This window comes from Tenebrio molitor, chromosome 1 (genome assembly GCF_963966145.1).
Source record: "Tenebrio molitor chromosome 1, icTenMoli1.1, whole genome shotgun sequence".
Classification (NCBI taxonomy): Eukaryota; Metazoa; Arthropoda; class Insecta; order Coleoptera; family Tenebrionidae; genus Tenebrio; species Tenebrio molitor.
This window is the reverse complement of record NC_091046.1, coordinates 6,059,845-6,073,289: the sequence shown is the minus strand read 5'-3', so window position 1 is coordinate 6,073,289 and position 13,445 is coordinate 6,059,845. Positions and strand designations below refer to the sequence as shown.

General features: G+C 36.2%; 2 protein-coding genes across 3 annotated transcripts in view; one reads left to right on the top strand and one right to left on the bottom strand.

Moving 5' to 3' along the window:
- The window catches only part of Sesn (Sestrin), a 291,235-nt gene that overhangs the window by 243,353 nt on the left and 34,437 nt on the right, over positions 1-13,445 (bottom strand). The gene's annotated exons all lie outside the window — the stretch shown is intronic.
- Positions 3,017-13,414, top strand: LOC138141297 (integrin beta-PS-like). The gene is made up of 14 exons (XM_069062017.1): positions 3,017-3,195; positions 3,246-3,411; positions 3,465-3,559; positions 3,612-3,974; positions 4,023-4,778; positions 5,194-7,143; positions 7,193-7,358; positions 7,411-7,505; positions 7,562-7,927; positions 7,976-11,758; positions 11,808-11,973; positions 12,026-12,120; positions 12,177-12,542; positions 12,591-13,414. Exons 1-5 carry the CDS (start codon positions 3,058-3,060, stop codon positions 4,182-4,184), a joined length of 924 nt encoding a protein of 307 aa, XP_068918118.1. The 5' UTR covers positions 3,017-3,057; the 3' UTR covers positions 4,185-4,778; positions 5,194-7,143; positions 7,193-7,358; positions 7,411-7,505; positions 7,562-7,927; positions 7,976-11,758; positions 11,808-11,973; positions 12,026-12,120; positions 12,177-12,542; positions 12,591-13,414.

Genomic DNA, 13,445 nt, shown 5'->3' with positions numbered 1-13,445 from the left:
CGACATTCCGTGTTAAAAGTTTATAACTAAACAAAATACGCGACGGCGTCGATCTCTGTTGTTGCGCGCGAACATTGTTAGGGAACTTTTTACCAGAATTAAAGTTTTTTAGATGAATCGCCTGGAGGAATCGACTTGTAGAGAAAGTTGCAATTTAATAATGAAGTTGCTACTTTGGACACGATCGCCTAATTAAAAAGCGATTTTTGAGAGAGGATGTGTAAGGTCGAATCGAAAAAATCATCACAATGATGATTCCTTTCATTCGAGCCCGATGCCGTAATAAACGCGATATTAAACGTACGAAATTGTTCGTATAATTTTAATTAGTTATAATTAAGGATGTTTTAAATGTGGATAATTTATAATCCCATTAAAATTCCTTTGTTCCCGTGCACAACTCCTGTTTGCCGAAGGATTTAATAACCTCAAAACATCAAACGCTCGCTTTATTTGCACGATCCCGCATTAAAAATTTCATTAGAAGAGAGAAAAGAAAACTGTGTCATCGCTGCAGTTCCACGACCCACTGCCGCCATAAAACACTCAAACTGTGGCGAAAAATGCACCGACCAAGTAAATGTGAAACGGTAATTATATCGGCGAATATGAATTTATGAGTTCTCTTAGTTAACGCACCTGTAAATGTTTCTACCCACCGATGGCCACGTTCGGAAGAACTGAATCTCACACTACATAACCATCAGGCATGGAGAAGAAAAATCGTGGAATAGACGTGCTCACCGCTCTTTATAACGGCTGAAATTAATGTTCTGTAGCAGAGATGAAACATAAAGCTGCCGAACAGATAAGTAGAATATTCTGTTGATAAACTAAAAGCCTGTGCTGGCGATTTTAAATGGATGGAAAGGCGGAAGAAGAAAAATCGAACGATATACCACCGAGACGGCATTTTTTCCAGATTTCAACGTTTTGTCATTTATTTTAGCATGATGGGATCCGGGTTCGAGCCTCTTAAAATGATGCGATTGATCCGGACCGGGGAGCAAGGAGTATTAGGTGAGTAATTTCCACAGAGAACAAGTCTAACAATAAAATGAGATTTTTCCAAGACAAGTTATTTACCACGAAGCAATCAATTGATTTATTGTTTTCAAGTCACTAACCGGTGATATATTCTGTTCACTTGAACGGTGTATATGCGTCACGTGACTGACAATACTTGTAGTTGAGCTGTGAATTTCACACTTGCAATAAATAAGACTGATCGGAGAAATCTAATACACTATGAAAATATCTTGGTTGATTTTAGGAAAACTTATTTTTACGCTTCAAGAATTGACAATATCGAAGACCTAAAAGTGGATTTTGGAGTGATTAATCTTCTTAACAATAGTAGAATATATCCTTAAGAGTAGAAGTGAATCTTTTTGTGCTAAGCCCAGAGATTGAAGACCGAGACGAAGCCGAGGTCGGCAACTGGGCGAAGCACAAAAATACTTTCTAAACCAACTTATTATATTACCAATTCCTTTGTAATTCCTTGTGACCTATGGTACACAGACGTGCAAAAAATGTTGTAAAAACACCAGAACTTTTCGAGTGGACGCCCAGTATATCTAATAATACACTATCAGGAAATATGCTTTCAAAATTAGATTTCTGTTTATGTATCAGACCTACAGACGACCTTTGAAAGATGCGTGGGTGTCCCTCAATTTTGAGAAGTTATTTGTGTCCTTCAAGGGTCGTCCTGTACGCCGCTATATCCAGTGCGAACAGCAAACTTAAAAACTGATTTTTTTTTCCGACCTTGGAAGGAGTCGGAAACGTCGTTTTCCGAAATGTCCAATTTCCGAAAAGCTTCATTTTCCAATTCCATTATGAGAGAAAATGAGAAAACAGCAACAAACGTAGACTTTCTGTGGGATCGAGAACAAGTGAAGGAACAGGTCGATTGCTCAACAGAGTCAATAACACAATAACATTGCACAATTTATATTATTAGCAAAAACAATCAACCGTCTACCACAAAATAGCCGCTGCTGGAGACAAAAAAGGTATAAAATCGCATCTAGGATAATGTTCAATTATGTGGTCAAGGACTCCATTATGTCCCGTTTTGCATAAATAATCAGCTTTTATGGTCGCCGTGCACTTTCTAAAAAGTCGCAAAAGTGTAATACTTGAAAGGGCGTATTTTTTTATGATCGAATAAATACAAAATGAAGCTTTTTTACGGCCCCAACATGCGTACGTATGTGTGAAACAAGTAAAGAAAACCATAAAATATTTGTTGAAAGGCGCACTTTTACAGCCGCAATTCATTGCTTCGTCCCCCATTCATAACCTTACAGATGTTTTACTGTCCGCTCGATATTTGAATACCCCGCCCACGATGGTACTTTTCGACATTTAACGAACCCCCCGATCGGCCGTCCTCCGAGTTATTTACGGGCCGAAGAAATTGTCTTTTAATTTATTTCGCTCCTTCTACCAGTTGATCCGGTGATAAATCCTTCGACTGAACCGGCTGCGAAGGAAATTAATTGCCGGCCTTCGTCATATCGGAAATAAGGAAAAAATTCCAACTGGAGAAATATTTTAATCGAGTCGATATCGATGCAATTGTACGAACGCTCCGACAAAAATAAAAAATGTAACGCTCCACTGGAACGAAATGATCGCAATAAAATTTGACAGTTGCGTTGTAAAAATCTTCTGCTAAAAATAAATGCCGAAAAATTTTTGACTCGAATTGGGAAATTATGCATGGAATATATATAGCCCTTTAAATCAGATTGATACATTTTCTCACAAGTCATTCCGAACAAACAGAATGTCGTCTATCGACGAACTGAAAAATCTTATCGGAATTTTATTTGCTCTCTAATGCATTGTGCCTTTTCGGTATTATCATAATTCACAAAAATGTACCAGACAGGCACAAAAAATATTTCTAACGTGTAAAACCTCATTTTGGCAAAACCGTAAACACTCTCGTATCTACCAAACCGATATCCAAAGGTTATCAATATTTGTCTACTTGGTAATAGATATTTTTACAATCAGTGTCCAATTGTATACCACCAAACCATGTACAAAACAATTTTTTTGCTTGTTTGCATTGCTTCATTTGCAAAATTCACCCTCTCGGTCAACGACTGCAAGATTCATTCTTCTTGTCACGATTGCATTCAAACACCTAACTGCTTTTGGAATTTGAAGGAAAGAGTAAGTGACTCAAATAGAGAGATACTCAAATAAAAAATCTTATCCATCAGGTACCCGATGGAAGTCGTTGCCTTTCTTTCACCTCCGCAAAATTACAAAAAGTAGATGAAAGCAAGCTGTACAACCCTGCCAACATGATGCGAATCATTAAAAGCGAACCACTTAGCGAAACAGTTTTCATTAGTCCGCAAAAAATTTACATGAGACTTCGACTAGGTAGGCAAGAAATATCTCAGAAGAGACAAATAACAGTACACTTGAACCTTCAGGTAGTCCATTCGCTTTCAATGTAGAGTCCAAAGAGCCGGACGACACTTTCGAAGTACCAAGTCTGGGTACCACGTCGCAATTTCTACATGTCTCGGTAAGTACTTGGGTACTGACGTTTCTGGACACCTCAAAGGCATTATTTCAAGACTGAAAACACGAAAGTGAAAATTCAAGTTGTCAAGTGTCCTCAAGATCCGTCACAGTCCGACCAACAAATCGACATCATGTCGTCAAAAACCAACCAAAGCGTTTCGGTAAAAGTGAGACTTCTTTGTTCATGTTCCTGTGAGAAAGACGCCGTCGAAAACGCTGATGAATGCCACGGACATGGTACTTACAAATGCGGAGTGTGCCACTGCAATACTGGAAAATTTGGGTCCACGTGCGAATGCGAAGGAGATTCGAACCCTGCTGGGTGTCTAACTCCACAAAGCAACGCAGTTTGTTCCAATAGAGGTAGCTGTATTTGTGGGGTTTGTGCTTGCAAGATGCGAGACAATCCAGATGAGGTTAGTGAGGTTTCTTGGATGTACCGTTGAAGTCATTTTTATTTGTAGAAAATTACGGGAAAATACTGCGAATGTGACAATTTCTCGTGCGATCGTCTTGAAGGGAAACTGTGTGGAGGACCGGAACGTGGTGAATGCATGTGTGGTCAATGCGCGTGCAAACTAGGATGGACGGGAGGAAACTGTAGTACTCCTTTGGCAGTTAATTGAAAATAACTTTAACAAGATGTGCCATTGTAGATGTGAAAATTGGAAAAATAATGTGTTCATAGAGTTTTTTAGATGCTTTAAACCAATAAAATAGATTTTTTTTAACACTTTTATATACAGGATGTTCCAGAACTCGCGGATAATTTAATTCGTAATTGTCAAACTTTGTATTGAAATCATGTATACAGCTGCAGAGTATGCCGAAATGCTCATACTTTATGGAGAGTGCGGGCGCAATGCACGTGAGGGTGCAAGAGAATATGCAATACGTTTTCCACGACGTTTGCCATAACGTATTTCTACGGTTGGTGGATCGTGCTGGAAACACTGGGTCCTTGGTGCCTACATGACAAGAAATTGGTGGTCCCCGCGAGAAGTTAGAACGCCAGAGACTGAAGATGCTGTTCTTCAGTCCTTTGATGACAACGATAGAAGAAGCATATTTGAAGAACTATATTTACCGCGAGCCTATTAATATTTTAGAAGAACTGAATTACCAAATTCCCGAAGCACTGGCTACTGTTATTCCTAATTTGCTTAGACTGGCAAGGGACAATTTAATAAGACGAGCTCACCTATTCCTTCAGATGAAAGGTGGTCATTTTGAACACTTGTTATAAATTATTCTTTTTATTTTGCATGTTTTTTATTTCATTTATTGCATTCTACATCGTTTAAGTTATAAAATTTGATCTTAAATTTTTACTAATAATGATGCTAAAATAAATACAGCGTGATCAACAATGACTGAGTCTGTTGGCAATAAAACAATTCAAAATACTGGTGATTTTTGTCTAGTAATTGGCACTGACCACGCACTGACCGGATTTTTTAACTTGAGATGACATTAAAAACATTCTTGGTTATGCAGGTTATGTTTATACTATTACAAAAATTAACCTTCGTTGGTAAATTTTAAATTTGCTAAATTTCATTGTTACCAACAGACTCAGTCATTCTTGATCACTCCGTAGGTTAGTTTAATCCAGTTTTGTTTTCTTTTTTTCAGAACTGCCACTGTGCTTGATCTGTTGTTCAAAACCTACGTGTAACTCCAGATTTTTTGCAATGTCCAGAATGTTCCTAAAAATCTTTTCTTTCATTTCGACGATGACGCGTCCCGCTCGTGTAGCTGCGCTAATACGTTGCAGATGCAGAGTGTATGCACAGGAGTCAGGATAAATTTCTTGTGATTCCGATTCACTTCACAGGCCCTGAATATTTCAATTTTTACTAAGATTTTTAAGGTAGTAATATTACTCACTTGACGCTACGTCGCCATTTTAACTTCCATCAACAAAGATCCAATTCATCATATCCCTCCCGTCAATTCCCCATACCCCTCAAGGTTACAATTGCTCTGGAAATTTTCACTCATAACAACCAATATTTCATTCATTGCCAGAAGAAGAAACTTCTTGCGTTCCCTGATGAAGATTCTATACATTTGTTCGCTTGCCTTAGGCGAAATTATCCCATTTTTGGTTATTTCAAAAGTAGCTGTCACTTTTAACGTCTGTTCCGACCACCGCCGTCTTGATGATTGACATATTTCACTATACATCTGCCTGGGCGAAACTTTAGTGCCTGTGATCTCCACCCCCGAAACAACCCCAAATGTCAGAATCATGAGAACAATAGGATTTTTCGATCTACGCCCAGGCCGCTATAGACACTCTGTCTATCTAGCAGGTCGTGGTTCCGACAAGTCGACCAGATAAATATTGAAAATAATTTTATTATTCATACGAATTACACGTTTCTTGGCAACTGAGGGAAGGTACTCAATTTTCTCGTAAAGAGAAAATTAGATCGAGCTCTATGGGTCAATTTGATTAATTCATAACTAAAAAGCTGTTGCACTCTGAATATTTTTCTAAACATTTTTTACCTTCATTACCACCAAGGAAAACGCACTCTAAGTTCGATCCACGAGTTCTGGGACAGCCTGTATAAAGATAGATGTACACTTGCTTTCAAAACTTTCGCGTACACATTCAAAATCAAGTAACGACGATTTTGCAAAATTTAAGCAGTGTGAACGAGTCATTTTGAACTTAGGTTAAAGATGACATTGACAGCAATTTAAAAAATTATGATCTATCTTTTACTTACGATCCCTTCTTGTTCCCACCCACCTCTTCTTTACTTATTAGTTGTAGAACAGTGTTTTATTTAGCCTATTATGAGTAGCAACACTTCTTATGGACCACTCCTCTTCTAATTTGGAAACCATCAAAACTTTGCCTTGTTCTGTCAGTCGAGCCATTTTGACTTTTCAAAAGTTTAAATGTCAGAAAAGTTTTGAAAGCAAGTGTACATTAGATATCCCTTGAAGCCCTTTGAAGGTAAGGAAATTTCTAATGAGTTTTTTTAACAAGTTAATTCTTTGCCCTGAATTAGATAGTTACTACCTTTATGAGTTATCCATAATCTTACTCTTCCAGTTGAGATAATTTGTAGGTGATGGACTAAGTTACAGAGGAGATAAAAAAATTATTAACACCACGTCCTTATTTTTTTTTTATTGCAATAATTGTAGACGAAACAGCTATTTATCCTGATGTTATGTCATCTTTTTTTTTTTCATAAAAAATGTAACGAAAATCGACAACAAAGAAATATTTCTGTCGTGACCAAAAAGCAAATTCCACAAGAACGTAATACCTCACTTTGCCAAAACCATAAACACGCTCCTATCAATATCCACCAATTAAAATGCAAAGGTTATCAATATTTGTCTGCTTGATTAATATTAGTCTTCACTTGCATCAATATTTGTCGGCTTGATTAATATTAGTCTTGACTTGCATACGACGAAACCATGTACAAAACAATTTTTTTGCTTGTTTGCGTTGCTGCGAAATTCACCCTCTCATCCAGCACCTGCAACACTCATTCTTCTTCTTGTCAAGAGTGCATTCAAACACCTGACTGCTTTTGGAGATTGAAGAAAAATGTAAGTAGCTCAAATAGACACACTCAAATAAAAAAATGTTGTCCATCAGGAACACAATGCAAGTCGTTGCCTTTCTCTTAAGTCCGGAGGATTTAGTAGAGTAAATGTAAAAGTGTTGTACAACCCTGTCAACTGGATGCAAGTCATTAAAAGCGAATCCCTTAACGAAACAGTTCTGATTCGTCCGCAACAAATTAAGATGGGACTTCGAACGGGTAGGTGAGAAACATCCCAGAAAGGGCAAATAACAAGACTTGAAACCTTCAGGTATTCCTTTCGCTTTCAAAATTGAGTCCAAAGAGCGCGACGACGCCTTCGCAGTACAAAATCTCGGTACTGCTTCACAATTTCTGCATGTTTCGGTAAGTACTTGGGTACTGACGTTTGTGGACACCTTCATCAAATGCACTGTTTCAAGATTGCAAACGCGACAGTACAAATGCAAGTTGTCAAGTGTCCTCAAGATCCGTCACAGTTCCGTCATCAAATCGACATCGTGTCGTCAAAAACCAACCAAAGCGTCTCGGCAGAAGTGAATCTTATTTGTACATGTTCCTGTGAGGAAGAGGCTGTCGAAAACGCTGAAGAATGCACCGGACGTGGTACTTACAAATGCGGATTGTGCGTCTGCAATCCTGGAACTTCTGGGACTATGTGCGAATGCGAAGGGGATTCGAACCCTGCTGGGTGTCTAAATCCACAAAGCAACACCACAGTTTGTTCCAATAGAGGTAACTGTATTTGTGGGTATTGCTTTTGCGAAGAGCGAGTAAATCAAGATGAGGTTAGTGAGGTTTCTTGGAAATACGGTTAGAGTCATTTTCATTTGTAGCATATTATGGGAAGGTACTGCGAATGTGACGATTTTTCGTGCGACCGTCTAGACGGAAAACTGTGTGGAGGACCCGAACGTGGTGAATGCTTTTGTAATCAATGCGAATGCAAAGCAGGATGGACGGGAAGAAACTGTGGTACTCCTTTGACAGTTAATTGAGATAAGTAAAAATAACTTCAAGAAAATGCAACAGTACTACGATTCTCTGCAATTAGAAAAACACCAAAACATTTTTTCTTCAATTATTTTCAAAGCACTATTACCATATACAGATGTTTTACACACAAAAAGTAGTTAAATATACTTAGTACAGTTTTTTAACAGTAGCAGAAAAATTTAATTTGTTACCTAGAAAGTGAGTCTGTATCCATAGTTACCAGTGGGTGAAGGTTTCTCTTGCGTTCACTTCACTTTCGCACATCGTTTTTCGCTCACTGTCTTTCACTCGCTGGTTTTCATTCACTCGCAAATTTTTTCAATTCTTTCTGATGACGTAATTCTGATATCTTAGGCAACCTCGCACAATTTGCACAACATGCACCCAACCATTTTATTGATGTTACAGAACGTTGTTTATTTTATTTTTTTCCATAGCAACAGATTCGTCCAAAAGTGATTTATTTTTGTTTAAAATTTTAAATACAAAGTTACTGACTCACTTTCTAAGGAGGTATGGAACAAAACCAAATACAGCACTCGAGAGTAAGGCCGCTTTCGTTCACTTGAATGGCATCGTCCACTCAGCTCCGCTTCGCGTGAACGAAAGCTTTGCCTTCCTCACACTTATGTAAATAACTATTTTTCAATAAATAAGAAACAGAATCGCTCCTTTTCCTGTATCATTACTGCTTTATTGGATTAATCATTAGAAAGTAAAATATTCATTTAGTCTAAAGAGAAAAAAGCAAAACTGATTTTTCATTTCAATAATTTTAATTTTATTAATTGTTTAATTATATTGTAGCCGTTCTAATGCAATAAAAACAAAAATAACAATTTTCATACAGTTCAATTAATTATTACCGAATGCTAAACATAACAACAATAAAGTAATTGCAAACCCAATTCAAGTTATCAAATTTTATAAATTAAACTTCAAAATAATTCATGATCTGCTTTCAAGCGGTGTTATAATTCTATACATGAAGTGTTTGTGCAAATGTGTATAGTATAGATTATGATCTGTATAATGTGTGGTTTATGAATGTTTCATGTAACGGGCGATCAAAAAGTTTACTCTTAAATTGTACGGCAGCATATTCGCAGAGATTTATTTTGGCATCTTAATTTGGCTTCAAGGAATAAATTTAAACTTTTAACAACTTCAAACAAGAAGTTAAAGCAAAACAAAAATGGCTTCCATAAGAATTATTATGGAACTTCTTTCTTCTGAAGTCTTCATCAGAAACGGACATGAAAATTTGGAAAAAAACATTAACAAAAATAAAAATGCAAATTTATTAAAATTAATCACATATTGGCTTTATCTAGTTTTGTTTAACTTGCTTCTTGCTTTGAAAATAATAAACGCCCTAGAATTCGAACTTTTAGGGAAATAACGTTTTTCATGTTGTGTGTAACTAGAATTTTCAAAAGTAAATTTGAATGCCTAAGGTTGGTTACTTTGAATTGAGAGATTAAATCCAAATAAATATGCTACCAGTAACCAAAATTGATTGTGAAACGAAAAATTATCTATCACTTAGAGAGAAATTAGTCATATACAGGCTGTTTGATAAAAAACGCCTCAACCCATAACTTTTTTATTTATTATCCGATTTCAATGAACAAAAAAACCAAAGATATGGTTTTTCATGCGCTACGAAGTAGCCATAAAAAAAAATTTTGACGTTATTTTCAGTAGCTAACGATAGTCAACTTTTTTTTTTTAATGGATACATGTAGTTTTTTAGGCTCAGTCTGGTAAAGTTTTTTTTTCTGAATCTAATGATGTATTAAAAGTTATCGTTTGGTCCATAGCTGACTGAAAAAAAAAAACATTTTTAATTGTGGTTCAGCTTATTATGAAATTTTCAAGTGTGCCGTGAAAAACAATTGGAATACAAATAGCAACAAATGTCAAGTGTAAGTTTGAAAATTTTTAGGTGCAATCTTGAAGAGTTTTATTATTATTTTATTGGAAAACATGAATAATAATACATCTATCCCTCCGCCACATTATAACTTTTTGTTTTTGACTAATTACGATTATTATTACACTCGAACATAAAATAATAGTCAAATGACTGCTATCCTGCATGACTGACAATGTTGTTATTTTATACTTAAATAAAAAAGTTTAAAAAAGCAGACGAAAATTTCTTAGCTGACGTTTAGATGACATTTATCGTATTTGGATTCCGATTGTTTTTCACGGCACTCTTAAAAATTTTATAATAAGCTGAACCACAAAAAATTGTTTATTTTTTTTTCAGTTAGCTATGAACCAAATATGATAACTTTCAATACATCATGAGATTCAGAAAAAAAAACCTTACCAGACCAAGCCTAACAAACTACATGTGTCCATTTAAAAAAAAAGTCGACTATCGTTAGCTATTGAAGATAACGCCAAAAAAAAAATATGGCTGTTTTGTAGCTCTTGAAAAACCATATCTCTGATTTTTTTGTTCATTGAAATCGGGTAATAAATAAAAAAGTTATGGGTTGAGGCGTTTTTCATCAAACAGCCTGCATTTGTAACTGTTACAATTAACTTGCTGCCTTACATTTTTGGGATATCTTTTGTTTGTCACCAGAAACGACATAGCCTCCAACCTGACCAAATTTATGGCAACCTAGTAATGAATATCCCTAAATCCTGGGGAGTAATTTATTTTTGACACGAGAGTACTACCTTTATGACTTATTCATAATCTTACTCTTCCAGTTGAGATAATTTGTATAATTGAAATTTTTTTAATAAACAATTGTCAAAACGTTATCATGTTGGTATGAACCAAACAGTGATTTTCATGAAAATACGGTTAATCACACTGAGTGTCAACATTTTTTTAATCTAACTGAGCCTGCGCCCTGACGAGCGAGAATTCATTTCAAAATCGAAAAATATTTCCACTGATTTATCATTAAATTTGTTTTAAAAATGAATTCGCGGAAAACAGGTCCGGGAAGTGAAATTAACATAACCTTAACTATGATTTGGTGTCAAGTTGTTATACAGCTGGTCCATATGTGCACATTTTGGGGTGGTACAGAGTGGTTTTTTACTTAATTTTGACATTGACAATTGTTTATTAAAAAAATTTCACTATAGGTGATAGACTAAGTTACAGAGGAGATAAAAAAAATTATCAACACCACGTCCTTATTTTTTTTTATTGCAATAATTGTAGACAAAACAGCTACATATTTATGCTGATGTTATGTCATCGTTTTTTTTTAATATAAAATGTAACGAAAATCGACAACAAAGAAATATTTCTGTCGTGACCAAAAAGCAAATTCCACAAGAACGTAATATGTACCTCACTTTGCCAAAACCGTAAACACGCTCCTATCAATATCCACTCAATTAAAATGCAAAGGTTATCAATATTTGTCTGCTTGATTAATATTAGTCTTCACTTGCATCAATATTTGGCTGCTTGATAATATTAGTCTTGACTTGCATACGACGAAACCATGTACAAAACAATTTTTTTGCTTGTTTGCATTGCTGCGAAATTCACCCTCTCATCCAGCACCTGCAAGCCTCATTCTTCTTCTTGTCAAGAGTGCATTCAAACACCTGACTGCTTTTGGAAAATGAAGAAAAATGTAAGTAGCTCAAATAGACACACTCAAATAAAAAAATGTTGTCCAACAGGAACACAATGCAAGTCGTTGCCTTTCTCATAGGTCCGCAAGATTTAGTAGAGTCAATGTAAGCATGTTGTACAACCCTGTCAACTGGATTCAAGTCATTAAAAGCGAATCCCTTAACGAAACAGTTCTGATTCGTCCGCAAAAAATTAAGATGGGACTTCGAACGGGTAGGTGAGAATCATCCCAGAAAGGGCAAATAACAAGACTTGAAACCTTCAGGTATTCCTTTCGCTTTCAATATTGAGTCCAAAGAGCGCGACGACGCCTTCGCAGTACAAAATCTCGGTACTGCTTCACAATTTCTGCATGTTTCGGTAAGTACTTGGGTACTGACGTTTGTGGACACCTTCATCAAATGCACTGTTTCAAGATTGCAGACGCGACAGTACAAATGCAAATTGTCAAATGTCCTCAAGATCCGTCACAGTTCCGCCATCAAATCGACATCGTGTCGTCAAAAACCAACCAAAGCGTCTCGGCAGAAGTGAATCTTATTTGTACGTGTTCCTGTGAGGAAGACGCCGTCGAAAACGCTGAAGAATGCACCGGACGTGGTACTTACAAATGCGGAGTGTGCGTCTGCAATCCTGGAACTTCTGGGACTATGTGCGGATGCGAAGGGGATTCGAACCCTGCTGGGTGTCTAAATCCACAAAGCAACACCACAGTTTGTTCCAATAGAGGTGACTGCATTTGTGGATATTGTTTTTGCAAAGAGCGAGTAAATCGAAATGAGGTTAGTGAGGTTTCTTGGAAATACGGTTAGAGTCATTTTCATTTGTAGCATTATGTGGGAAGGTACTGCGAATGTGACGATTTTTCGTGCGACCGTCTAGACGGGAAACTGTGTGGAGGACCCGAACGTGGTGAATGCTTTTGTAATCAATGCGAATGCAAAGCAGGATGGACGGGAAGAAACTGTGGTACTCCTTTGACAGTTAATTGAGATAAGAAAAAATAACTTCAAGAAAATGCAACAGTACTACGATTCTCTGCAATTAGAAAAACACCAAAACATTTTTTCTTCAATTGTTTTCAAAGCACCATTACCATATACAGATGTTTTACACACAAAAAAAATAGTTAGATATACTTAGTACAGTTTTTTAACAGTAGCATAAAAATGTAATTTGTTCCCTAGAAAGTGAGTCTGTATCCACAGTTACCAATGGGTGAAGGTTTCTCTTGCGTTCACTTCACTTTCGCACATCGTTTTTCGCTCACTGTCTTTCACTCGCTGATTTACATTCACTCGCAAATTTTTTCAATTCTTTCTGATGACGTAATTCTGATATCTTAGGCAACCTCGCACAATTTACACAACATGCACACAACCATTTTATTGATATTACAGAACTTTGTTTATTTTGTATTTTATTTTCTTCCATAGCAACAGATTCGTCCAAAAGTGATTTATTTTTGTTTAAAATTTTAAATACAAAGTTACTGACTCACTTTCTAAGGAGGTATCGAACAAAACCAAATATTCATTTAGTCTAAAGAGAAAAAAGCAAAACTGATTTTTCATTTCAATAATTTTAATTTTATTCATTGTTTAATTATATTGTAGCCGTTCTAATGCAATAAAAACAAAAATAACAAGTTTCATACAGTTCAATTAATTATTACCGAATGCTAA

What these genes read in the sequence shown, in the direction of transcription:
- LOC138141297 (XM_069062017.1), top strand. Translation starts at nt 3,058, where the DNA reads ATGTACAAAACAATTTTTTTGCTTGTTTGCATTGCTTCATTTGCAAAA. An exon ending in TTTGGAATTTGAAGGAAAGA is followed by an intron (nt 3,196 to 3,245) that starts GTAAGTGACTCA and finishes CTTATCCATCAG; the next exon opens with GTACCCGATGGAAGTCGTTG. An exon ending in TGCGAGACAATCCAGATGAG is followed by an intron (nt 3,975 to 4,022) that starts GTTAGTGAGGTT and finishes TTTTATTTGTAG; the next exon opens with AAAATTACGGGAAAATACTG.